The sequence below is a fragment of the Ylistrum balloti genome, unplaced genomic scaffold (genome assembly GCF_031769215.1).
Source record: "Ylistrum balloti isolate Yb309-2 unplaced genomic scaffold, AGI_CSIRO_Ybal_v1 Utg371708, whole genome shotgun sequence".
NCBI classification, from domain to species: domain Eukaryota; kingdom Metazoa; phylum Mollusca; class Bivalvia; order Pectinida; family Pectinidae; genus Ylistrum; species Ylistrum balloti.
Genome location: NW_026782860.1, coordinates 65,904 through 93,613, shown reverse-complemented (window position 1 = coordinate 93,613; position 27,710 = coordinate 65,904). Strand labels below are relative to the sequence as shown.

At 37.5% G+C, this 27,710-nt stretch overlaps 2 protein-coding genes across 2 annotated transcripts; both read right to left on the bottom strand.

The window, feature by feature from the left end:
• Positions 1–542: 542 nt before the first annotated feature.
• On the bottom strand, positions 543–2,231 carry LOC132563397 (uncharacterized). Its single transcript, XM_060228160.1, has 2 exons — positions 2,113–2,231; positions 543–1,215 (listed from the first exon to the last, which is right to left on the bottom strand). Exons 1-2 carry the CDS (start codon positions 2,229–2,231, stop codon positions 543–545), a joined length of 792 nt encoding a protein of 263 aa, XP_060084143.1.
• A 5,061-nt stretch (positions 2,232–7,292) lies between these two features.
• Positions 7,293–17,176, bottom strand: LOC132563394 (polycystin-2-like protein 2). The gene is made up of 14 exons (XM_060228157.1): positions 17,140–17,176; positions 16,939–17,031; positions 15,994–16,584; positions 15,134–15,712; positions 14,805–14,842; positions 14,337–14,494; positions 13,734–13,923; positions 12,054–12,191; positions 10,311–10,529; positions 9,923–10,025; positions 9,277–9,397; positions 8,666–8,708; positions 7,962–7,989; positions 7,293–7,555 (listed from the first exon to the last, which is right to left on the bottom strand). The coding sequence occupies exons 1-14, from the start codon at positions 17,174–17,176 to the stop codon at positions 7,293–7,295; spliced, it is 2,601 nt and encodes an 866-aa protein (XP_060084140.1).
• Positions 17,177–27,710: the final 10,534 nt, after the last annotated feature.

Sequence of the window (27,710 nt, the reverse complement as noted above, 5' to 3'; positions counted from 1 at the left end):
TCAATAACAAGATTACAAGAAAATAGATGATAAATTCCTTAGCCATTGTAGAGTCTTATTTCCGAAATACAAGGAATTCCTAAGTTTGTAAATGACTCTTACTTCATTTTCTTTAACTTACTAACAATAAAAATTTAAATTCAAAATAGATTTGATTTTTACTTCACAAAGTAAAAGTACAAGAAAATACAAATTATCTTCATGAAACTTTCAGGCTCAGTATAGGATCAGTGATAAAACATATGTCGCAAACTGACCAGTTACAATACGTTCTGTCTTGGAATAGAAAGAATGGAGTGTATTTGGAAACGAATTATTACCAAAAATAAATTTTATATAAATTAAGGAATGTCTATGATTATGTATTTGTACATTGGAACCAAAAGAAAACAGATTAAATGACAATTTCGAAATATATATATATTTATTCACCAGTTTATATGATATTATAGCTATACTTTTTGCAGCCGTCGAAGGGTAACAGTAGTTATACATTTTTGTTAAATTGAGAGAATGATTGAATAAAAAAGGTCGTGAAGCATTTATCTAAAACAGCTGCAAGTATAAGATTTATTGGTAGAAAGGTTAAACCGAAGTTTTTTCTTCCACTTTTTTGATTTTTGATTCGTATCAGTGCTATATTTGGCTTTTGTTGCATCTATATCTATTTTGCCTCCAGTCACTTGTTCTGTGTCAAGACTACTGGTTTTTATTCCCAAAATGTCATGCCAGTTTTCTGGCACGATACTTTTAGCGCGCGTGCTTCTCATTTTGTAGCTTGCTAACGCCATATTTTCATCAATAATATCTGGTAATACGGTGGCAGTGCTGTTTTTCCCATTTCTGTCCTCCAAATCGAAAATTTCGAAGTTGTCATTCCACTGATTGTAAAGTTGTTTGATATAACCATACGGATCGTCATGAATATACTTAACACGTTCCATCCACGCGCTCCATTTCTTCTTAGCGTTCCCGCCGATATTCGTCATCATGTAATAACGATGACGTCCATTACGAGACAGAATGTTCAACATACGTTTGTGCGGAATTCGAGTGATTTCTAAAAAGCAGACGGGGATGATCCATTCCATTTCCAAATCATTGATATCTAGATCGACGTCCGCGTCATACTTTACAGACGGGATTTTCCGGTAATCTTTGATCACATCCTTTGCGACGATAAAGCTATCCCTGGTTAGCCCCAGTAGGACCTGCCTAGAGACGGAAACATTCACTATACAGGAAATGTCTTGCATTGAACACAAATATCCAAAACTAACTTTAAGCTACAGACAATTAGAGAACATCTCGTCCTCTTACTATTAAACGCAGTTTTTTTTGGCCAATCGGTCACAGTTCCACACACTATGCACGATTCTAGATACTCATAACAGGAACCCGATATGTTGACAACCGGAACATGATATGTTGACAACCGGAACATGATACGTTGACAACCGGAACATGATATGTTGACAACCGGAACAAGATATGTTGACAACCGGAACATGATATGTTGACAACCGGAACAAGATATGTTGACAAGTGAAACATGATATGTTGACAACCAGAACATATAACGCTAAAAACCGGAACACGATACGTTAAAAACCAGAACTTGTATTGTCTTTTGTAATTGTAAAGTTTTGTTTATTAGTTTATGTCTATACTGTATCCCTACATGGGCGCCAATGTAGCAGAGGTTATTATTCATTTCAATGCCTCCACTAGGAATCGAACCCAGTACCCTCTTGCGTACTAGTCTGACGGTCAACCGGTCGAGCGAAAGAGAAGTATGTTGCGGCTAGTATTTTACCAGGGTTACACTAGTATTTTGACAATCAGAAAAAAGTAAACTGTTGATAACCGGAACACGATACGCAATACAACCCAATCATCACCGCATCCCATACATTAACAAAATCACCAAATAATGTAGTTAATAGACGTAGAGACCCTGAGACAGGCGCATCGAATACGTAAGGGTTATGACCTTTGTATACCTGCTCTACGTTCGTTCGGATGCTCGAAGTGATGTATGCGACAGTGCTAATGCGATGACAGCCACTTGACTGACTTGAACGTTCTTGTTTCGTTCACGTCCTAACTTACCTGATAGCGTCACCACGTTTGTCTAGTTCAATAAAAGCCCCCTCTACAAGAACCTTGTCCTCTAGCTCGGAGTATTCTCCCGACATCAACATCTTCTGTAGCCGCGAGTCCGCAGCCATCTCAAGTGCGTCCTCGGCTCTCTAAAATCAGTCCTTACATCTCTGTACACAGCAAATTGTCGTTCAGTAACCGGGTATTGCCAAATGACGTCATAATGAGTGACACAATAGGATGTTACAATCATTGTTATCATTGTCGATGTCAAAGGTCAAGGTCCTTTTCTCCGCAAAGATGACGTCACCAACAAATAGAGCCTGTGACCTCACATTACGCAAATCTTGTTGGTATGCTGGCGTCTCTAAGTGTACACAATGGGAGTTGTGTATCAGAATTGTTGAGGTAAGCCTATTTGTGTTTCAATAGTTAATATTCATGTGTTATATGATTATTTTACTCACTGTAATAACTTTATCTTTTTCAAAGTAGACATGTTGGTGCAACAGAACAGAAAAAAATACGACAGGAGTCGAACCCTAGACTCCGACTTGATGGCTAGAGAAACATACTCTTTCAGTTGAGCTGTCAACTGAGTAACATATACCTATTTAACATTTTGTACAAGCCACACCGACCCGTCAAATGAGTGAGGGGAAGGGGATGGGCCCAATTGCGGAAATAGAGCAAATTCCTTAAAATCCTACTTCTTCATTAGGAATTATTATATATCGCCCAAATTTTGTCCTTAGTTTTGTCATGAATAGTGAATCTAACCCCTGTTTGACCAAAATGACAGGACCCAATGGTGAAATATCAGAAATTGTTTGTCATATTTGAAATTGGCTGAATAGCTAAATTTGCTAGTTGAGCTATTCAGGCCCCTTGGGCCTGTTGTTTTGCTTACATGATCTTCAGATAGTCAATTTTTTGACAGGGATTCGGACTGTTCCTGTTTTCATGTGTTGTTTTTGTGGTATTCACCAATTCAAACATCTTTCGTCATCCCTGATGTGCTATCATTCTCTTTATGCATCTGTGTCTTTTACGTGTTCCACTTCGTCCTGCTTTGATGTTTTATTCGTAAGATGGACAAGGATAGAGCGTCCTGTGAGATTTCATGTCTGCGTTATCTCCTGGACACTGACGGAGTTTGCTCTTCTATCTGACGGTTTGGTCTTCTATTTGACGGCTTGCTATGCTATTTGACGGTTTGGTCTTCTATTTGACGGTTTGGTCTTCTATTTGACGGCTTGCTATGCTATTTGACGGTTTGGTCTTCTATTTGACGGCTTGCTATGCTATTTGACGGTTTGGTCTTCTATTTGACGGCTTGCTATGCTATTTGACGGTTTGGTATTCTATTTGACGATTTGGTCTTCTATTTGACGGTTTGGTCTTCTATTTGACGGCTTGCTATGCTATTTGACGGTTTGGTCTTCTATTTGACGGTTTGGTCTTCTATTTGACGGCTTGCTATGCTATTTGACGGTTTGGTCTTCTATTTGACGGCTTGCTATGCTATTTGACGGTTTGGTCTTCTATTTGACGGTTTGGTCTTCTATTTGACGGCTTGCTATGCTATTTGACGGTTTGGTCTTCTATTTGACGGCTTGCTATTCTATTTGACGGTTTGGTCTTCTATTTGACGGCTTGCTATGCTATTTGACGGTTTGGTCTTCTATTTGACGGCTTGCTATGCTATTTGACGGTTTGGTCTTCTATCTGACGGTATGCTCTTCTATTTGACGGTTTGGTCTTCTATTTGACGGCTTGCTATGCTATTTGACGGTTTGGTCTTCTATTTGACGGCTTGCTATGCTATTTGACGGTTTGGTCTTCTATCTGACGGCTTACTATGCTATTTGACGGTTTGGTATTCTATTTGACGATTTGGTCTTCTATTTGACGGTTTGGTCTTCTATTTGACGGCTTGCTATGCTATTTGACGGCTTGCTATGCTATTTGACTTGCTATGCTATTTGACGGTTTGGTCTTCTATTTGACGGCTTGCTATGCTATTTGACGGTTTGGTCTTCTATTTGACGGCTTGCTATGCTATTTGACGGTTTGGTCTTCTATTTGACGGCTTGCTATGCTATTTGACGGTGACGGTATGCTCTTCTATTTGACGGTTCTTCTTTCCTTTTCTTACCATTTGTTTACATGTTGGTGGCCTACTCTCCTGAGTCCTTAATCAGGTTATCTGCACCTGCTGTTCATATTATTCCATGACAATTAAGGTATCGGTAAACGTATGTCCATGACGTCATCTCCACAAAATGGTGCTAATATAGTGCCCAGCGATAATCAGATAGAGTTGTTATTGCTGTTATACTTTCATATTAGTTTGATGCCGTCGATTGGATTTCTGGATTTTAAATCCGTTTGTGACCACTTTTGTGATATATTTCATCAATATAATGTTTCACATGCCGAGTGCAGTATATGGAATTTTCAATACAGGAAAGATAATGTTCGCAAAACATTTCACATATCATATATCATTTTAAAAAGGCATAGGAATTCGATTTGGCGATAATTTTGTTTTGTTTGGAAGGTTGATTAAAAACAAGAAAGCGATGGTGCAAATTTCGATTCCGAATTTTTATCGACGGATCAGAAATATACACAGAACCCAAAACCATGCGATATGGCACACCCAGGATGATTATGTTTCTTGTATACAAGCGGGTCTTGTATTGTATGCTCCTATTTAATTCTGGATGATATGTTCCAGATGTCAGACTTGAACCTTCTAGTATTGTATGCTCGTCTTTGATTCTGGATGATGTGTTCCAGATGTCAGACTTGAACCTTCTAGTATTGTATGCTCGTCTTTGATTCTGGATCCTGTTTTCCCGCTGTGAGACTGGATCCCTCTAGTATTGTATGCTCCTCTTTGATTAACAGGATTTAAGAGTTCAGTTATTGTGGAGCAACCTCTTTATGTCTTTCTCCATTCGCTTTAATTTCCACTTTTGGTGCATGAATGTGAGATTTACTTTAAATTCAAATTAGCCACATGTAGGGCTAGGTCATTAAAGTCTTTGTAACTATTCATGTACGCACTCAGGCAACTTCATTTCTGAAGTTTAAGCCAAATTGTAGATAACTATGGAGATCTTTGAACACGTACGAATTTTAGATAGCCGATATCAAGGATAGGAGCAGAGTTAATAATTTATAAGCTCACATCCCCTTGTCAGAATTCTTGTGGCTGAAGGGCGGACATCGTGAAGGGGAAAGATCATTTCCCAGGTGATATGATCTGGATCAAGCCCCAGCCCCCTCCCACCCACCAACCCTATATCTTAAATGTTGTCAGTATTCCCAATATCTCGGTTAATATCACTCCTGACAAACCTTCACATCTTGGTCAAGATTGGTAGTATTTCTAGCAGGTTCATCATTTGCGGCTGTTTTGGCAATATCCTGTAAGTATTCGCGTTGTAGATTTACTTGTTGTTTACTACAAATTGTTATTTTATTTTGCAGGTCTATCGAAGTTTTATCAAACAAACTTTCTGCCACAAATAAAATGGAGTAAATTGGTCAGTCACCCTGACGTTTAACAAGAAACACTACTAGGCTCTCCTGGTATTTATATAAGTACGTTGCTATGGACTGGAAATGGTTGCTACGGTGTTGTTTTCCTAGACCTCAAAAAGATGCCCATATCCATACTAAAGATACTACAGAGAAAGAAGAATTTCCTGTTGATGAAGACATGGCATTGAAAACTGACCACTCGTCAGGAAATATCATTGGAATGACTCATATCACGGATGAGAACACAGGAAAGGGTGTGTTAGAGGCAATATCTTCACTGGATCATCCTGGACAGGAGAGACGGGAACCGCCAGGTTTTCCTGTACTGGTTCTTACCTCACCGGATGGTTTCGTTCACGAAGAAATACCCAATACCAAAGTTTCACTTGGGATTGAAAATCAGAACGAACCAATATGTAGGCTATCGGGTATTTTAAAATATGACACTAAAAATGACACAACGATGTCACTGAAGTGATTGTTTAGAAGTAAAATAACCAGTGACAAATCCAAAATATAAGTTTTTAATGTTCTCACCATCGATAGGTTCTCAAACAAAATCTTCTCTCTCTGAAATAATTACTTGTATTTTCATATCTGATTAAAAAAGAACCACATTGTATCTTTATGACTGTATATGAAATTAGAGAAATTAGCAGTTTATATAAAAAGTGCAATCTTGTATTTGTAAGCATATAAATGAGGGGCCCATTATGAAGAAAACCGATATACAAAATTTGAAAATTAAAGAAAACTAGCGATACAAAAAATGATTTTCAATGTCATATGTACCAATCAGACGCTTTAAAAACGTATGCAATGATGTCATCAACCTCGTGAAGGATCTTACAAAGGAAATGACATGTTCTCAAAGAAAGTAAAAAGATAAGCAATCTGTTAGGAACAGAGATATAACTTAGACCGGCTCATTCGTTCTTTATCACGGTGAAAATATACATACTTAACTGACATTGGCCTTTAGAGGCGGATGGCATCCACAAAGAAATGTATATACATCCGGAGTACTTTTAATGATAGATCTGTACTAGGCTTATTTTACACGAGGTTGGATATTATGCAAGATTAAAGAAACGAGGAGAACATTTTCATTTTACCGAGCCTCGGCCAGTCAAGATGAACAATTTTTTATGAGTTTCATCAAAACCATTTTAAGTATAAACACAAACTTCAACAAATAATATGTCTATGCTGTCATGAAATCAGTGTTGCTTTCTTGGCAGTCCAACATCCAATATTCCCGGAACACCCTAACACCAACTCGATTTCATTGGTCTTGTGTTCAACACAAAGCGCGAAGAATTCCGCTTTACTAAACTCATATGTAATACACCCACAGTACCAGAGTCAATGTATTGGGTTCTCTGATTTGGTTTATATACAAACATAACTTTTCCGACATAGCACATACTAGTATTGTCACCATTTTCAATTCAGCGCAACATCGCATTCCGGCAAATTAGCGCAATGATGAATTCTCACATCAATAATTACTCTATGTAAACCATGTACTTAGCTTACAAATAGCACAATACGCGAAGAACGCTAAATTACGACTACCGAAAAAGCATTACGGTAACAGCATCCGTGTTATCTTAATAATCATTAAGATTGTTTTAAATGAAATTGGCGAGCTTGTTAACCTGTGGAAAACCGAGTTTATATAAACATTTGTCCAAATCTTCAACAGTTGCACTGGGATTTCGGACGGTCCATTCATGTAGAATGAAACTGCACTTTTCCTCTACACAGAGGGGAGAATTTCTATTGTCGACGCAATCTAGGTAGATAAGTGGCAGTCCAAGGGATTTTCCTAGATAGCGCCATCTACGGGAGATTTTGCTGCTACAAACTGCTCTTATTGCCGTCCTCAGATAAGCTGAAACAAGACATATACCTATGTAAACATTACAGTTTCTGTGTGACAATGTCAACACTTTGATATACAACTGAAGCGGGCTGATAATATACAGCCATTTACTGTATTTACATCAAAGTTGTCATAGCAACACAATCAGTTTTATTATCAATTTATCAATAAAATCGATCATACATAGCATCATCTCATTTTCAGTTGCTTTTAAAATATAAAATTCATAATTAACACTACTGTTAGAGAATTAACGTATTGTAAATTGATTGTTTTTTTTCAGAAGAGAGTAGCATTAATGATATACTAGTGTTTATACACTGTATTTAATTAACACTCGATAGTTAATGTTGTGAATGGTAGACTTGAGAATCCTTAACATTTACAATGAAGTAGTGACAAAAATGATACGTACGGTCAGGTATTGCAGCAGCAGTCAAGTTCTGTTAAAACAAAACATAGAAAATAATTTGTGAAACTACAAAATAGTCCGGATTATACAACGCTGTGTATGAGGTAACGGTGATAAGTTAACTTTTCGTTCATTAAAAATGTGTAATTTGCTGAAACTAAGCAATTTGTTATCTTGACAGTGTCGTTGATTTTAAGACAGGTGTTCAGAAATCAATTCCTTCCATAAAGTTGTAGTTTTCGATTGGAATCAGTAGTGTTTTTTTTTACCTTTTTAGCATTTTTTGAGTATGTAACCATGGCAATCATATGTAAAAAATCAGAGGAAATTTTTGATTTACACAATTTTCATCTTTCTACTATTAATGGAATTGTTAAGTAGTTTATATATAAGGGTGCATTCTTCATAACCAATCCGCTATGCCTGTATATCTCAAACATGACTAATAATTTCAGGAAAAATGAAATTTAACCGTTTTCTGCTACCTCAAGGACACGCCAGCACAGTATGTTCCGTCATGGGTAGTAAGCGTCAAACTACACACCTCAGATCATCACTTAACGTTATGTGAGCCCAGACCGACAAAGTTATTGCTGCACCATGTTATACCTGTGAGATTCTTTTTACAATAAATCATATGTGTTTTCGTTACAGAGCAGAGAACGTTAATCAATAAAACAACGATAAAATTAGGTCAGGAATCTTACCTGTTCTATTTCGTTTTTCTTCACTAATATTTTCTTTGCAACCCTGAAATAACAATACAGGATTAAATTTTAAATGACTGAGGGGTGTTTCGTGGTTAGTGTGATGTGATGTCTTTTTAAAACAGCACCAAATACTAGCAGAAAAAAAAATTAAAGAAAAAACTCATGTCTGTCAACCAAGTTTGATTTTCCCCAAGTATATATTTCAGGGCAATGAATTCACTGACAAAGTATAGAAGGACGGAACAGCTACTAGTATATGATGCAGTTTAATTAGTTAGTTTGAATGTATCTTATTCGAACTATTTATTTGAAGGGTTCTAATCTCTTGTGTGTGACTTTTGCATAAACCTTTGGTCAAAGTTATTTGACTATTTTTTTCTCAGACACATTATAACAGGTCACCATACAGACAAACATAAAATATTTTCATTTTTCATCAATTGAAACAAGTTATTCCAGCGGAGAATAGGCACTTTTGTGTGGCCCGGATGTAGGCGTGCCCGGAAACCGGACTACCTGTGAAAAATCACAGTGGTCGAGCAGATGACATATATTTATAGATAATGTGATAATTCGAACGTCACTGTTCATCACAGCGGAAGCCTCACCGTCTATTTAGACTGTTTATTACAAACACGATACAGCCGTGTACTTTGTTCGCTCCACAAGGTGCCTTCTGCCACTTGAGATCTCCATCTTTGACTAATATGATCAGGCTCTTTGCGCTCTCTGTAACAAACAAATTCTATCTATTAAAATATTGTTAAGTTATACGGGGTTCTGCTACCAAAATACACGCATTATTGTGTCAAGTATATAATGCTCGATCACAAAAGATTGTTGTAACATGTATAACATTCTTGCCTTGACTTCATTGAGAAATCAGTTACGAAAATAACTCCGTAACAGACATTGCGTATTAAGAATAACATGTAAAATCATCCTTCCGTCAAACTATACTGACTTAAGTGACACTTTTTATAGTGTCATCACATTGGAATGTCACGGCATGGACATGGTAGCTCGACACCCTCCCGGTTACATTATACTGAATACATGGACGTCATTATAGTGTCGTCACACTGAATTGTCGTGACTAGGACACGGTTGAACCACGCACCACCCATACTGCAACTAATGGACGATACAAAAAGATGGCAGGTACAATTTTACCTGTTGAGCAAAAAGACGACATCTTTAGCTACCTAAGTTGTTTTACATTATGAAATAAATGATTTTTTCGTGACACATTACCTCCTCTATCCAGCATGTTGAACGGTATATATAGTGTAAGTGGCCGTGTAATGTCTTCTGTCGCCGTTAAAGTAACCATTGGCGTAGGTCTGGACTCCTGTTCCTGTCAATATCAAGTAAACGATAACAACAGAGAGAATTTCACACGAAGGAACAACATCGGAAAATACCGGAAGTCTAAAAGAGAGACACTTTGAGTCCATACCAATACAAAACACTTCAGGCTACTTCATTTAGAAAGAGTGTTTGTTATGATAAAAAAAAAAAAAAAAATAGATGATATATCAGTGTTCTGAATAATGAGTACAAAATCATGATGTGGAATTTTCTCAAACCCTCAAAAACGAGTGCCTTGCACATATATTGGTCTAACTTTATAATGGTTTACCATGACGCAGATGTCTACATCTCGGTCGACAGAATTTTTGTCTGCTTTGATAAGGATCCTGTTGTTACACCGGAACCGGATCAAACCTCCTCTAGGGGACACCGTGTGTATCTCTAGACGGTTCATCATAAAGTCGGGAACATCCGGCCATAATTCGCACGAGATGGCCATGATGTGCGTCGGACATGCACGGACGATCGCAGACACACATGGTGCCTTCTAAAACCAAAATTACCATAAAGAAAATGAGTCTTTAATATTTCCAATAGGATGTCCTACGTTTGGATGACATCAATTTTTTTAATCTGGTGTTTCGACATAATATTACATAGAATACGTAAGTTTCCCGATGTATCTGTGTTTATGCGTTACAATCAAGGGAGCCATTAAAGCACTGACACAAATATAAGTTATCAGGACATTACAGCACTGACACAAATATAAGTTATCAGGACATTACAGCACTGACACAAATATAAGTTATCAGGACATTACAGCACTGACACAAATATAAGTTATCAGGACATTACAGCACTGACACAAATATAAGTTATGATGACATTACAGCACTGACACAAATATAAGTTATCAGGACATTACAGCACTGACACAAATATAAATTATCAGGACATTACAGCACTGACACAAATATAAGTTACCAGGACATTACAGCACTGACACAAATATAAGTTATCAGGACATTACAGCACTGACACAAATATAAGTTATCAGGACATTACAGCACTGACACAAATATAAGTTACCAGGACATTACAGCACTGACACAAATATAAATTATCAGGACATTACAGCATTAACACAAATATAAGTTACCAGGACATTACAGTACTGACACAAATATAAGTTACCAGGACATTACAGCACTGACACAAATATAAGTTACCAGGACATTACAGCACTGACACAAATATAAATTATCAGGACATTACAGCACTGACACAAATATAAGTTATCAGGACATTACAGCACTGACACAAATATAAGTTACCAGGACATTACAGCACTGACACAAATATAAGTTATCAGGACATTACAGCACTGACACAAATATAAGTTACCAGGACATTACAGCACTGACACAAATATAAGTTAAGTTATCAGGACATTACAGCACTGACACAAATATAAATTATCAGGACATTACAGCATTAACACAAATATAAGTTATTACAGTACTGACACAAATATAAGTTACCAGGACATTACAGCACTGACACAAATATAAGTTACCAGGACATTACAGCACTGACACAAATATAAGTTATGATGACATTACAGCACTGACACAAAAATATATCAGTTACAGCAGTTACCAGGTTTTGTGTTACAGCACTGACACAAAATATAAGTTATCAAATATAACACAAATATTACATTACAGCACTGACACAAATATAAGTTATCAGGACATTACAGCACTGACACAAATATAAGTTACCAGGACATTACAGCACTGACACAAATATAAGTTATCAAGACATTACAGCACTGACACAAGTATAAGTTATCAGGACATTACAGCATTAACACAAATATAAGTTACCAGGACATTACAGCACTGACACAAATATAAGTTATCAGGACATTACAGCACTGACACAAATATAAGTTATCAGGATATAGCAGTACTTTCACCTGTATTTGTTCTATTTCCATTTCCATTAATGAAGAGAAAAAATTTCCATTAATGAAGAGAAAAAATGGAAAGTTTCCACCGTTTACCTGTACCATAACCCGTGAATCTGGGCTGACCGCAATGGTCTCCCACGTTTTTCCGTTGTCGTGTGATAACACAACGAAGGACGGTAACTCTTTATCAATCTTCGGCTTGTTATCCACGATAAAAACTTGCACTGAGCTCTACAATAGAGGTTGTAAAATTAACTTCTGTTAATGACATCGTTTTGTTATTCTTTTTCTCATTTAACAGTTAACATAGCTCGGACAGGATATTGTCATGGGCGAATCCATCAATCCAAGCTTTCGAAAAGTATAATGTGGTGAGAGATGATAATTCTAACACGGAAACTGAATCCGAATGAACTTGGGTTCTTCGGACGCGTCCTATTAATGACCTGTTACAAACATTTCATCATCACCAATTCTCTGACTTGAGTTTTCTAGTATTCTAATGTGTCAAAACCCTCTTCTTCATCTTAGAACAGTTCCTTAATCCAAAAGATATGTTTGAAACACATTAGGCCCCGGGAAAAGTTTTCAAGGCTAGGACATTCAATTGAAGGACAAATCTGCAATATCAAAGTATGGATGAACAGATAACCTACAAAGTGAAAAGTCAGTAGGAATGCACATGCTTGATAAAAGAGACATTTTAAAAAGGTCATGAAATACTTTTTGGTATGGAGACTATGGGACATACTCTACAAACCGGAAGAAGAAAAATGTAACGAAAGTATGTATTTAGGACCGCTAAACGAAGTGGAACTATTGTTTACCACGTTTCTCGGTAACATTTTCATTATTAAAGTAACTGAAGTAAGTATTGAACGGAAACAAATAAGTGGTCTATTTCAACGTTTTTAAGGTCATGTAACTCTGGTATATATTGGCAGAACCTGACTAATATTAAACCCAACCGAGATCTTATTGATATCAAGCTAATATGATGGACAATCGCTGAAAGTAAATATTTTTTGTTTCGGTTTGTTTATGGTTTCATTGAATCTTATTTTGATCGTTATTTGTGATATGTAGGTGGTAACCAAGGGTATTTGGTTTACACAAGCACGCTTTTATAGTGTTATCATACTGAAATCTCACCACTAGGACACGATAGTATGACACTCTACTCCGTCACAGTTTACAAACTACATGGACACTTTTATAGTGTCATCACACTGCAATTTCATAAAACTATCCTACTCGGTTACCTCATACTGACTACAGGGACACTTTAACAGTGCCATAACACTGAAATGCCATAATCTGGAAACGGTAGAATGACACCACACCCCACTTGGTCACATTATACTGACTACAGGGACGCTCCAAAAGTGCCATCACACTGAAATACCTGGACACGGTAACACGCCACACCGGCCGGTCACATTATATTCACTAATCCTTACTGTCACCTCATGGTAGGTGTCAACAATCTTCGAGCAGTATGAGTAAAGTTTTAAATATTTAGTTTATCTTCAATCGGGGACAGAGTTAACTCCCTCGCGGTATAACGAAAGATATTCAAACACAAAAATGACTGTTTGATATGAAAACCTTCGAGAAATTTTCTTGTCATTATAATTAACTATGTGTAATATATAGCGCTCAAATTAGAACATTGACAATGAACAGTTCATCACAGAGATCGACCTCAACCAAAGATCAAGGACAGATCTACAGATTGTACAAAAGACACACAAATGAATAGCAGTAACATACCTTCTTACGTAGCGATGCTTTGGCTTTCACTTTAAACATCTTACTAAGAGGCACAGATGAATGGTCACACGGATACAGGTGTCGAATTTTGGCCTTTACTACAGGAATGGTGCGTACAATGACGTCTTCGTCACTGACAGCCATTGGGAACACGAAGGCCATCGTGAAGTTTGAGGCGTGGTCGTAATACCTTTAAAATGATTGACATTCTTTTTTATACGCCTGTTTTAACTACATTGTGTAGATCTAGATACTTGGTAAACTGACAAAGTATGACTTCACAAGCCACACATTCGTAAAAAAAATAAATAAAAATAAAAATAATAATAAAAAAAAGAAACAAAACAAAAAACAAAATAAAAACAAAAAAGATTTGTGAGTTGTATCAATTTTCGGTCCAGTTGGTCCAGTTGTTGTATTTCATTTTTCCGTGAGTAAGCTCTGGCAAGCTACTTTTTACCGAAATCTCCAGTTTTGTGTTTCAAATGATGACATTATGACAACGTGCGAATGGTAAGTACTATTACACTTAGGTGGTACTTTTTGTTAAAAGATCAGTAGTTTGGAAATTTTCGAAATTTGGTTTTCTTTTTTAGAACTTACTTGATGTTCGTTTCGTTGGTATTTTCAGTACATATGGAACGTAGCTGATTTCTATGTGGCGTTTTGTGTTGCCAGTGTAGACACCTTTTAAAGATTTGCTGCTCGTTGGAGGCGGCCTCTCTTGCCATATTAAAAACAAAGTTCTCGAAGCCTTTCATCTATAAAACACAAAACAATCTTTCCCAAGTTCATCACGAGGATGCTATAACTGTTTTCCCAGACTAATATGTGTAATTTGAGATTATGATAAAATATAATACAGTGTAAATTCAAACTGAAGATTGAACAAATTTACGTGGCATCAGCGAAGCAATACATTTGTTCTGCAAATCTTGAAATATTCAAAACTCTCATTTCTGTATTTTCTTATTTAGTAAGCTTTCTAATCGTTATATGTTTGTTAGTTTGGCAAAAGTTTGATTCTCAAATTGTAATTCTTTGATATAAAAAAATCAAATCAAAACATACTGTCTGTATTTGTTGAAGTCTATTTGAAGTTTCTGTTGCTGTGAATATAAAAAAATAGCAAAATAATAGTTAATTGAATTTAAAAAAATACATTCTTTTTCTTTATCAAATGCTATAGACCTTCGACTAAGTCAGGTTACATTTTATCAAAGGATTTTAGTTATTAAAGATTGTGACGGAAATGCACTCCTCGATTGACTTTCTAAAGTCCTAAACGTTTCAAATGTTAAGAGAAGTGTTTTGAAATTTTAACAATTATTGTATTTGATGGTGTGATAAGAGCTAACAGCATATCTCTAAAAACAAACTGCTCTAATATACATGCTTGCCTTGTGGTGCGTATTTGCTCATCACAGTTGCTTTTTTCCTGTTACTACACGTTAACGCTCGCAAGAAGTTGTCCATTTTCCAAAAGAAGAATTCATTCAGTTCTTTGTCAAATTTATGTTTGGTCTTCTTCTTTACGACGATCTGCGCATGTGCAAGTCCCTCATTCAATACACTTATGCAAAGGTTCATCACAATAACACTGATTGAAATCCCGAATATTGTGAACACAATGATGCTTCCGTAATCGATGAACTTGATGCTGTTCGCGATCTTGAACATGCCCAGAGCCACCCTGTACAGGAAGAGTAGCGTGCTGTACATGTTCCGTAGTTCCCATATGTCCATGTGGAAAAAAATATATACGACAGATGCAAAGGCAATGAGCAGTATCGCCTGAACTATAAACAGGGAGAACAATGTGCTTTTAGATATGTCGAGAAATACCTTAAACAAGTGGAAATGGTAGCTGAAGGTCAATGGTGTTAAGAGGTTGATGATCGCGCAGAAGGAAGCGAAACCCATAAACGCCATGAAGACGGAATCCATAGTACTAGCTTGTTCAAATGAAACGTATTGTCCTGAAAAAATAAATAAGTCTATGATGAACGAACATAAGATTTACACATCGACTCCTGGAAAAGTAAAAGGAGAATAAGACTTACATATTGAGTAAGCGTCTTCAGGCTCATTGACGACACCCGCCATGTAAATCTTGATCGAACCAAGTTAGGAATTCACGCTCTCAAATGCAAAACAACGGAACCAACTACGAGCTTGAAATACATACAGCTACATATCACACGAGTAAACAGAATTTTTCTCACTCAGATCACTATAAAAGTTATGATAAGTTACTCACTTGGGTTCTTGGCAATCTTTTCAATTGCGGTAACAGTTCCGTCCAGTCTGATGATGTAACACACGATTGCGCCTATACTAATCAATATATCTAACGCTGTAAAGTAGAATCGAAGAGTGCGAAGTAACTTCCCTTTGGACATGACGCCATCTTTGACGAGTAATACTAGTCTGATGATGACAACAATGACGAAGATAAACTGCGCTAAGAGAACGATGTAATCCCATGGCGTGTTGTAAGGGTACAAATTAGCAGAAACCGTGTCCATAGTGAATGTTACTCCACCAATGACAGGTAACTCGAATATCACGTTAACATAACTGAACAGATTCGTGTTCGCATTATACGCCATAAAAGTGACGAACATTGCCCTTGTATCACTGTCAATCCATTTGCTCGTCTGAAGGTCGGCGATAGAGCGGAAGGCTGCAGATTGTTTAGGCCCGATATCAATGTAGTAGCCTCCTGATCCGTATATCGCATGCTCGCCATTGGTTAGTACCGCTTCTGTATCCTCCGACGTGTAGTATTTGAATGCATAGTCAATGTCTTCGTTCTCGTCGAAACAGGTATCGTTGTACGGCTGCCAACCTAAATTAATATATTACAGATTATTGCTAAGGATATGAGAAAACAATAGACGTCAGAAACCTTTTGTTACTGGCTGAAACTAAGCTGTTCTAGAACCAATATTTACAGCCTAGGACAAATTGGTTTATAACATACTGTGTAGAGTCTGTGAAAATGAGTTCTGGAGTGAAGTGAAAAGTCCTTTTTGGGCAACAGATTTCATGACGTTAGAAATGGACATTATAAGTTATTATTGTTTATATATCTATATTAGAAACAACTTGAGTCCAAGAGTCCCTAAAAGGACTTTAAATCAACCTTTATATAAAAATATTGTCTTTATTAGTAACGTATCGCAACTGATTGTAAAAATACCTCTACAGAATTCACCATCTTGTTCCGAATTCATCGAGTAATCAGCGGAACATTTCACATGTCCTACAAACCCTTTGATTGTCTCACACTTCTCTAAAATAGAAAGCAAAACTGAAATAAATTGTTTACCTAGTTATCTAGCTGATAGTAAATATGAATTCAGTGCATCAATAACCATTAGAATTAGCAGCATTTACTCACCAGAAGATCGGACTTGTCGAATTCTAGCCAAACCCATCCTGTATAGGTATTCATCATCGAAGAATTTCTGTGTATAAGACGGTCGTATTCGTCCATTATAGGAAAACTTCGGAAAGACTTTCTCAATAAATACGTTGTCGAACCAAGTCCATATATCCTCAATTTTAACGATCTGCAATTTGATTGCTTAGATTAAAAATAGAAGATTCAAAGCTAACTGTATGAGGCGTACTGGATGGAGGGGAAAAAACCACAAAACGTCTCACCACTCTGTACGCATGAAGAATTTTGCTAAAGACACAAACGCAAAAAAATAAAAACACCATTTCAGTGCAGCTTTAGGACAAGATACAGTATAAACATATAATAAATTGCATCATACAAATGTTTCGTCCTTGTTGGATTCATTATTGATGCTAAGAGACTCGAGAGAAAATGAGAAAAAAAAAGATGGGAAAATCCACGTACCCCAAAGCTAAGCGTAGTTCGAAAAAGCAACTGATGTCCATCAATGTGGTAGATAGATAGACGAAGGCCGTTTGACTCTTGCAAATATAAACAGGTGTGTTTTTTTTACCAGCTTTGTTCAGTTTATTTTAAAATATGGCCAAACCAGTTTCATTTTTCCTACAAAATTTTGATTGCGGTTGCGTGTATTGTCTCCGAGGTATATATTCTTTTCTTTTGAAAAGGGTATTGTCCACATTAATACAAAAATTGTTACAGATACTGTTTGTGCTTCATGAACGTACGTATATCCAATATTTCAAAAGACAAACCTTTGTTTTTGGCTGTAAAGCTGATTTCAAATTATAGTTTTGGTAGTAAGCTGTTTCGATGAAGTTATGAGAACACAGGATGAGAAGTAGGCCGGTGTAACAGAGGCTAATGAACCAAGAGGAAAGTTTTTTAGACAATTTCCTGTTCAATTGCATCTGGTATCCATTTTTATCTATCTCTGAAATCTCTTGAACATCTTCCGGGCTAGGAATGTCTGTTGGACACCACTGTTTCTCCACAGGTATATTGTATGCTGACAAAAGGATGAAACATATATGTCAACAAACCAGGAATAAACAGAAGCAAAGAAAGACTTGAACATGAATACAAAATCGAAGAAGAATAGTACCGCTAAATATTTTCATTACCACTTCTCTCAAAAACATCAACAAAATAACAACATAATCATAATCGAAACTCTACGGAAAATTATGAAAAAAAAAAAAAATTTAACTGACAATGTACAAGGATAATAAGACTAGGTGTTCCGGAATGGTAAGTGTCTTCTGTTTCATCGACGACAACTGCCATTTAAACCTTGGTCAACCTATGTAAGCAATGTCACGTTCTCTTATGAGAATAAGCAAGGTATACAACAACGGAACCAACAAGCAATCTATCAAGCATCAAACACGCCCGGCTTCACATGGTATAAAGAAATAGAATATTTCGCAATGAGACCATAAAAGTATACTTCAAGTACAAAGTTGTCATCAATGAATTTGCTGTTAAAGTTCGTAAAAGTGAAGAACACATCTTTGATCAGAATTAAATAAATGAATTGGAAATTAAAACACTTTACGGATGCATATCGAGGAAATTTCACCTCATTGTAGATCGAGTTACAACAAAATTGAAGCAGAATACGCTTACTCTTCCGGAAAACCTGGGCTTTTTCTCCTTGTAAACTTTCAGGAATTCCCGTGCAATTATTTCTTTTGTCCATGATTTTTGTGCTAGTTTTATTCAACTTGGATTTAGATTGTAATTTCGTTGACTTATTGTTATTTTCTTTACTATTTTTCACCTAATGTACGATGATTGTGCCCTTCCATCTTTTTACAGAAGTGTCTCTATTCTGTTATTGAAGCTCAAGATATGACTTAATATGAAACAGGAAACAGAGGTGACTTGGGTTGATAACCATATCTTTCTTGACTGCCTTAATTGATGGTGTGTTGTCTTTATTGTGGTGCCCGTCTAATCGACTAACTCGTCTACAGTACAGTGATTACATATACACTAATAAAATGTAACACAGTACTTTAGCAAGTTTCATAGTATCAACAAAAACAATACCTTCAACGAACTTGGCTTCAGGAGTCGTTGGTAGGTCCACTAATATCTTTCTGGCACCATCGCTACAGCAGAAAGCAAATACGGCAGCAAAGACAACAGCCTGTAAACAAGGTGTCACAAACAATAGGTAAGTGATTTGAAACCTCCGAAAATAATTAGAAAATTAATATCTAACCTTAAAGAATAAATATAGGTTACTTACATTTATATCTATATGTTCCGTACCTGCGCTTTTCAAGAAAGTGTCTGGCAATATTCAAGAGAAGGCCGTGATTTTTGTCCGAACCCGACAAGTCCTATGACAAATCTTTACACACTTTGTTTTGATGTAAGATCAGTGTCGATCTCTATTAAAAGACTTTTAATACACGATATATAATCTTTATTTTCAGAAATTACTTGCAACGATAAGCTCACTTCCATTTAAATGGCTATATCGGTATTCCAATAGTCTCCCTCCCCCCGCCTTCAACCAACAAATAATGAGCTAATGCATTTTAACCACGTGACCACCTTAAAGTCAAATTCACCATAACGAATAAATTACCTTAAGAGGCTCAACGACGACCACGCTCTGCAATGTTCCTACGAAGAAGGCAAGTAACCACTGCAGTGTAATGTCAGGACCCCAGTCGAGTGAGTACAGAAATGTGAACGTTGAGCTGGTTAGGATAGCTACAACTACGAGGGCATAGGCAATGTAGATTGTCCACCAGGGGAGATGACGAGGAGCTTTAATATCCCCTTTTCCCAAACTATTATTGCCGTCATCAAACAGATGCTCATTTCGGAATTTTCTTTTCCGAAAAATAACAATGACAAGGAAAGTCGGGATAACTGCCAATACGGCTGCAGCGAACCCAACATAAACTTGTTTGTAGCTGAATGTGAAAGGTCCCACCGTGATGCTGTTTTCTTTTCCTGCTGGGGTATTGTAAAACATGGCGGATACAATCATGGAGAGAAAGAGCAATGCACCAATCGTCCAAAGTCGTTGAACACGGTTAAACCTACTGAAGTGTGGCCGAGCAGATATAGAAAACCATAAATTGTCGTCAAACAACTGTCGTAGACTCAACTCTGAGAATAAAAGATGGCTACTGATGGCTTTCTCGTCCTGGGCGGGAATACGCTTCCAGACTTTACCGTCCGCCCTATCTAATGCCAGCCATTCTCCACACACAAACACATACCTGTGAAAGAAAAAAACGATCACACTAAAATAATCGCCGGAGGTAAAACATTCGAGAGCGAACACACAGAATACAGAGGTACACAAAGAACGATTTATCACTGGAGGTAAAACATTCGTGCGTGAACACATAGAATACAGAGGTACACAAAGAACGATTTATCACTGGAGGTAAAACATTCGAGCGTGAATACATGGAATACAGAGGTACACAAAGAACGAATTTAACATCGGAGGTAAAACATTCGAGCGTGAACACATGGAATACAGAGGTACACAAAGAACGAATTTAACATCGGAGGTAAAACATTCAAGTTTGAACATACCCATAATTTGGAGACACACGAATAATACGGTTGGCTGCGATATCTATCGGATGACTACCTTTTCCATCATTTAATACAAACTATTATACAGCAGTTGTAAAACAAAGTAATGGCTTATATCAATCATTTCTATTGGGTAGGATCATACGTACATTACCCAATTTATTTTCCATAAAGTGTTTCTATATTTTCTGTAATAATTCAAAAGATACACTAATGATTTTTGAAAGGCTTTATGGTAACACACAATTTGCTTTATCAAACTAGGAAAAGAAGTTCTAAATTTCTTTGTTAAGAAGACATCTAGCTTGAAACCTATCATTTACCCTTAACGATAACCCTACAATACACAGGAAGGGTATGCGTGTGGTTTCACGTTAATACCAGCACGTCTAACATTGATGTCAAGTAAAACTGAACAATACTGAAGTTATTTATTTATTTACTTAGATACGGATGGTGCTAATGCACTCGTCTTGCAGCTATTCGACCGGGGTTCGATATCCAGGTCGGATGGGAAAAAGGTATAGAGTTACTTGTCCGATTGTGTGGAGCTTTGCCATGTACCTCTGTTTGCTCTCACATTAAGACCCTTCGCCTGCTTCCGTCCACACCAAGAAAAAAATAACAGATAAAAGATTGTTTCGCATGTTTAAAAAAAGTTTATATTTGCCTACCGGTTGTTGTCCGAGATATCATGGATGACGATTTTAGTAAGTAGCCACCTTGGTGAAGATCCTGCATTGTCATGCCACACAACCACGTGTTTGAGTGTTCCCAAATTTGTGGGCGTTGTGACGTAGAAGTGAGATGTTGTTCCCGGCCGAAAGTTCTGAAAATCGAAGGTTAAAAGGTTAGATAAGTAGTAATGAGATGATATAATTATTTTTACGGCGAGGAAAGCGATTGTCTGCGATAAGCCATGGGAACATTAGGTACAAATAAACGGATAGATTTTTGACTCATATTAATTGAAAACTAGCAAATGTTTAGAAGCGAGACCCGACAGTAACTCTATAAGTCCCTATAAAGCGGAGAGAACACATTAAAAAACTGTATATTTTCTAAGTTTTCTTCGGTAGTTACCTTTCTGTGCGCGTCGCTGATGATCCTAGGCCCTGTTTCACCCTGACTCCCCACAATATTAAAGTACGGGGTGGAAGTGAGGTTCCGGGAAGACCGTAAAGCAGTGGACACTGTTATATAGTAACCAGGAGTGTTCCATGGGTTGTTGTCAACCAGGGGCAGATATTTCCACTGTAACCAGAACGAAAGATATCACATATACAGCGACGTAAACTACAAATTTTGAAATTGAATATATGAAAATAATGACGCTTAAAAATAGCGGCAAACGGAAGCGTTACAATCGAGGTAAGAGTTCTGACGACCCAATAAGAACTGCCGATAGTCTATATGCATTCATAAAGATTTCCGGCAGTAGGATTAATCCGTGGAGGTAGCACATGAAAATCCACCGATGTAGTACCGGCGCTTCCGCCATGATTCTCAACTACTGTTATATTACTTATGTAAAAGCATATTGATGACTGAACCCCACTTTACCCTCCCCTTAAAGTAACCGATGAACCACCGCAAAAGACATCACATCGCTAAAGTCAGTACTTCATCGTTAGTATATCGTCAGGACCACGGTATCACACATCGCTAAGGTCAGTACTCCATCGTTAGTATATCGTCAGGACCACGGTATCACACTGCTAAGGTCAGTACTTCATCGTTAGTATATCGTCAGGACCACGGTATCACACTGCTAAAGTCAGTACTTCATCGTTAGTATATCGTCAGGACCACGGTATCACACTGCTAAAGTCAGTACTTCATCGTTAGTATATCGTCAGGACCACGGTATCACACATCGCTAAGGTCATACTTCATCGTTAGTATATCGTCAGGACCACGGTATCACACATCGCTAAGGTCAGTACTTCATCGTTAGTATATCGTCAGGACCACGGTATCACACATCGCTAAGGTCAGTACTCCATCGTTAGTATATCGTCAGGACCACGGTATCACACTGCTAAGGTCAGTACTCCATCGTTAGTTTATCGTCAGGACCACGGTATCACACACTGCTAAGGTCAGTACTCCATCGTTAGTATATCGTCAGGACCACGGTATCACACATCGCTAAAGTCAGTACTTCATCGTTAGTATATCGTCATGACCACGGTATCACACATCGCTAAGGTCAGTACTTCATCGTTAGTATATCGTCAGGACCACAGTATCACACTGCTAAGGTCAGTACTCCATCGTTAGTATATCGTCAGGACCACGGTATCACACTGCTAAAGTCAGTACTTCATCGTTAGTATATCGTCAGGACCACGGTATCACACATCGCTAAGGTCAGTACTCCATCGTTAGTATATCGTCAGGACCACGGTATCACACATCGCTAAGGTCAGTACTTCATCGTTAGTATATCGTCAGGACCACGGTATCACACATGCTAAGGTCAGTACTTCATCGTTAGTATATCGTCAGGACCACGGTATCACACTGCTAAGGTCAGTACTTCATCGTTAGTATATCATCGTCGTCAGGACCACGGTATCACACATCGCTAAGGTCAGTACTCCATCGTTAGTATATCGTCAGGACCACGGTATCACACTGCTAAGGTCAGTACTTCATCGTTAGTATATCGTCAGGACCACGGTATCACACATCGCTAAGGTCAGTACTTCATCGTTAGTATATCGTCAGGACCACGGTATCACACTGCTAAGGTCAGTACTTCATCGTTAGTATATCGTCAGGACCACGGTATCACACTGCTAAGGTCAGTACTTCATCGTTAGTATATCGTCAGGACCACGGTATCACACATCGCTAAGGTCATACTTCATCGTTAGTATATCGTCAGGACCACGGTATCACACTGCTAAGGTCATACTTCATCGTTAGTATATCGTCAGGACCACGATATCACACATCGTATCACATCTGCTAAACACTGTCAGTACTTCATCGTTAGTATATCGTCAGTATCACACATCGCTAAGGTCATACTTCATCGTTAGTATATCGTCAGGACCACGGTGTCACACTGCTAAGGTCAGTACTTCATCGTTAGTATATCGTCAGGACCACGGTATCACACTGCTAAGGTCAGTACTTCATCGTTAGTATATCGTCAGGACCACAGTATCACACTGCTAAGGTCAGTACTTCATCGTTAGTATATCGTCAGGACCACGGTATCACACTGCTAAAGTCAGTACTTCATCGTTACTTCATCGTATATCGGTATCACACTGCTAAAGTCAGTACTTCATCGGGTATCACACTGCTAAGGTCAGTACTTCATCAATATCGCAAATAGTATCACACTGCTAAGGTCAGTACTTCATCGTTAGTATATCGTCAGGATATCACACCGCTAAGATCGATATCAAAGCAAATATTAGTACAAATTAAAGCTCTTGAGAGACGCCGATGCATGCAGGGGCGCTTCCAGTGACATAACAACGTAACACATACCGGAACACAAATTGGTTCTCGGATGTAGCTCAGGCTAATCAGATAGGAGAGATAACGATATAAGTATAAGGCTATCCTCACTGTAGTAGTTGTGATATTCGAGAAATACACAATGATGACCAATACTCTAATAACCGTCTGTGTAGCATTACGAACGATTTACTAAAATTTTACATCCAAAGTACCTTGTATCTGTTTGAAATATTTATAAACTTACCAGAGTCTCGTCCTGAATGTCCATTCGTCGGAGGATTACAGCAATGAGGGCCAGGAGGCACCATAGCGACAATATAACAGCCAGGGCATAAGGATTGGACTGCAAACGTTCCGAGAAATTTAGAAACACTGCCGAAAAATCTATCGTATCTGGAGGAAGCAACAGCATGTCTGCTGAGAATGTCCCAAAAATATTGCTTTTGAAAGCCACCTTTGACGCCTTTCCAGAGGCCAACTATATACAAAATAAAAACGGTTAAAAATACACAGATATTTTACAAATTGCTTTTCTATAAAGAAGTCTTATCGCCTATTCAGGAGTATGTTTCATTTGATAATGAAATTATCTGGTCAGTATGTACTAAAAAAAAAAAAACAAACAAACAAACGCACAAAGTTCCCCCCAGCTGTACACCTTAGCTGTAAGGAAATAATGGTCAGGTCTTACATTAAGAATGATCTCCCTTCTCGACAATCTACACTTAAAGCGTGACGATGTCATTGACATTTTTCTTCTTTAGTTCAAATCATGTGGAATGATCAAGCCAAGCTGGAATTTTTCAAACGAATCATTTCAACGGATACCGTGAGAATCATTGCGTGCCGAGCTTACGTCGGGCCACCTCTGACACCACGGAGGCTGCAAGTGCGTCTTGATTGGATGCGAAGACATGACCCAAATAGGTTGGGGATGCGTCGATCGAGGAGTGTTATGTTCACCGACGATTCTAGATTCTGTATCCGCTCAGACGGAAGGAAAAGGGTATATCACAGACGCGGACCAGATCCTCCAACCACATGTGTTTTCATTTTTCTGACGTTATAACCTGATTTTCCAGCAAGACAATGCTTGACCGCATGTTGCCGGAGTCTGCCGTGATTTTCTCACGGCAAATAACGTTTAGCCTCTGGAATGCCCCCCCCCATATAGCCCCGACATCATGTCTCCCATTGAATTAAGACGAATTAATGTTTTCATGAATCCAATGCATAGGAGAATCGGTGCAAGGATTTGTACGAGAGGTGCCCACACCAGGTACTGTAGTGTCTTTTTATTTTCCGCGGATATCAAACTTTGAGCAACAACTGAAGACACGATTGACGTTACACAGGGTTTTCTGCTACAGTATTGTAAAGTGTAGACTTGTCCCTTCACATTGATATCAAATTCCACAAAATATCATAAGCTATTGATTGCATAATTTAATTGTGCGTTTCTTTTTTTCTTGAGTATATATTGGTGATCTCTAATCTGATAGAGTAAAATGTTTTGATGGTCAGTACTACCATCTTTACAGTAACAAGTCACGACTAATCGAGTTTACATGTAAACAGTATAAAATGATTTACCTCTACATTTTGCGTTTTCTCCCACTGAGCAGTTTCCGAGTTAAAATACTTGAGGGCGACGATAGACAATCGGAACTCATGACCTTGGACATCTAAAGATATAAACATATTGTTACCATGTACTACTATGGTAATGTTCGGGTTCTGTAAGATACGGGATACTTCTTTTAATGAGGGAAATCTTTATAAGTAAAAGAAACCTATTTATATCATTAAAATAAAATTATGTCAATAAAAATTTCATATCAGAAATGTATTTTTATCTCAGGGAAATCTCTTAATACAAGGAAACCTTTTCATATCAAAAGATATTTGGAGTATACCACTTTATTAGGGATACATTCTTTTGTCAAGGAAATCTCTTTATATCATGGAAATCGCAATAGGGGGACGTCGCAGGTGGCAATCAAGTATGTTTTATATGTTTTAGAACGAAATGTGTAGATTTAAGTATACTCTTACATAGAAACATGCTACCTACCAGTTTCAAAGATGGAGTCGTCTAAAAAACAGATAAAACAATACATTCAATACATAGCATAGTGTATAACGTCATCTTTTTCTGATTTCTTATATCTAATATAAATAACCATCACAGTGTTTATACTGTCTGTTAACATTCTGTTATATTGTTAAATATAGTTCCGACGAGAATACATTTGAATAATGTATTTGTCTGGTTATACAAAAGTGTCCACAGTATGGACGGTATATTCTTGGTATCACTTAACTGTTACATCCATTCCCACACGTATAATAATCCAACACATTCAGTAAAATGTTTCTTTGGGAAATATATTTACAAATATTGACGTTGACATTGACAGAGCATTGAATTCTTAATAACGTGGAAATTGCTATCCCAGTTTGAAATTAAGATAAATAAATCAATACATTTTTAGCATACTAAGACAATTGTTATCTCACTTCGCGGAAAGACTAATTTTCGAAATATCACTTAGTGTTTATAATATCTGATAATGAATATGATATTTGATTTATCAATTTGCTTGAATAATTAAGATATGTTTGTAAATATCGAGGAATCAGTTACTTCATTTACATTAATATATCGAAATTATTATCTTCTGTTCGTTAGAGTTAAACGTTAAATCAATTACCTATATCTGGTATAAATTTGCATTGAGAACTGCTGTCTATTGTACAGTCTTTTTTGCGACATAATGTGATATCCACAACACTCTTTATCAATACTAGAATCATCATGGAAACACTTACCTTTACAGATGACAGTCATCAGGAATGGCTTCGTTATTGATTCGTCGCCTTTGTAGTTCAAAGCCAGTTGCAGAATTTGATCCGAAAAACTTGCACTGAACTCTTCCGGAAACACAGACTTCAACCGACTCTTTCCCTTAGTCTCTACTTTCACGTCATACTCGGTATCCGTCGGGATCGATTTACCATAACTACCATAGGTCGTACACAGTTTCCGAGTTGCCAATCTGAGGTCCACAATAACGGCATTGACAGTGAAGTTAAAGGCTGCTACGGCCAGAAAAGCTCCTTTCTGTGTGTTGACCCGTTCTAGCCTCTCCCATCCCTGCGCTGGTTGTATAGCCTGTTCAGCGTCCGCATCCAGGGTTATAGGATCATCCGGGTCCTCCAATTCAAGATCATTTCCATCAATGTCTATGACGACTGTTTTTACAAGACCGGCACTGCTGTCATCAGGGCTGCTTGCAAACAGGTATGGATTTGTCTCGTACGTCAGCAACTAAGAATGAAAATGGTAATGCATTACAGCAGTATAGTTTTTTAATTGTTATAATTAACCATAGTTAAATGCATGGATACGAAACATGTTGGGAAACGAAACTTGAAAATTTTATATATATAAATATGACGTCACTATTGAACTGCATTATTAATGA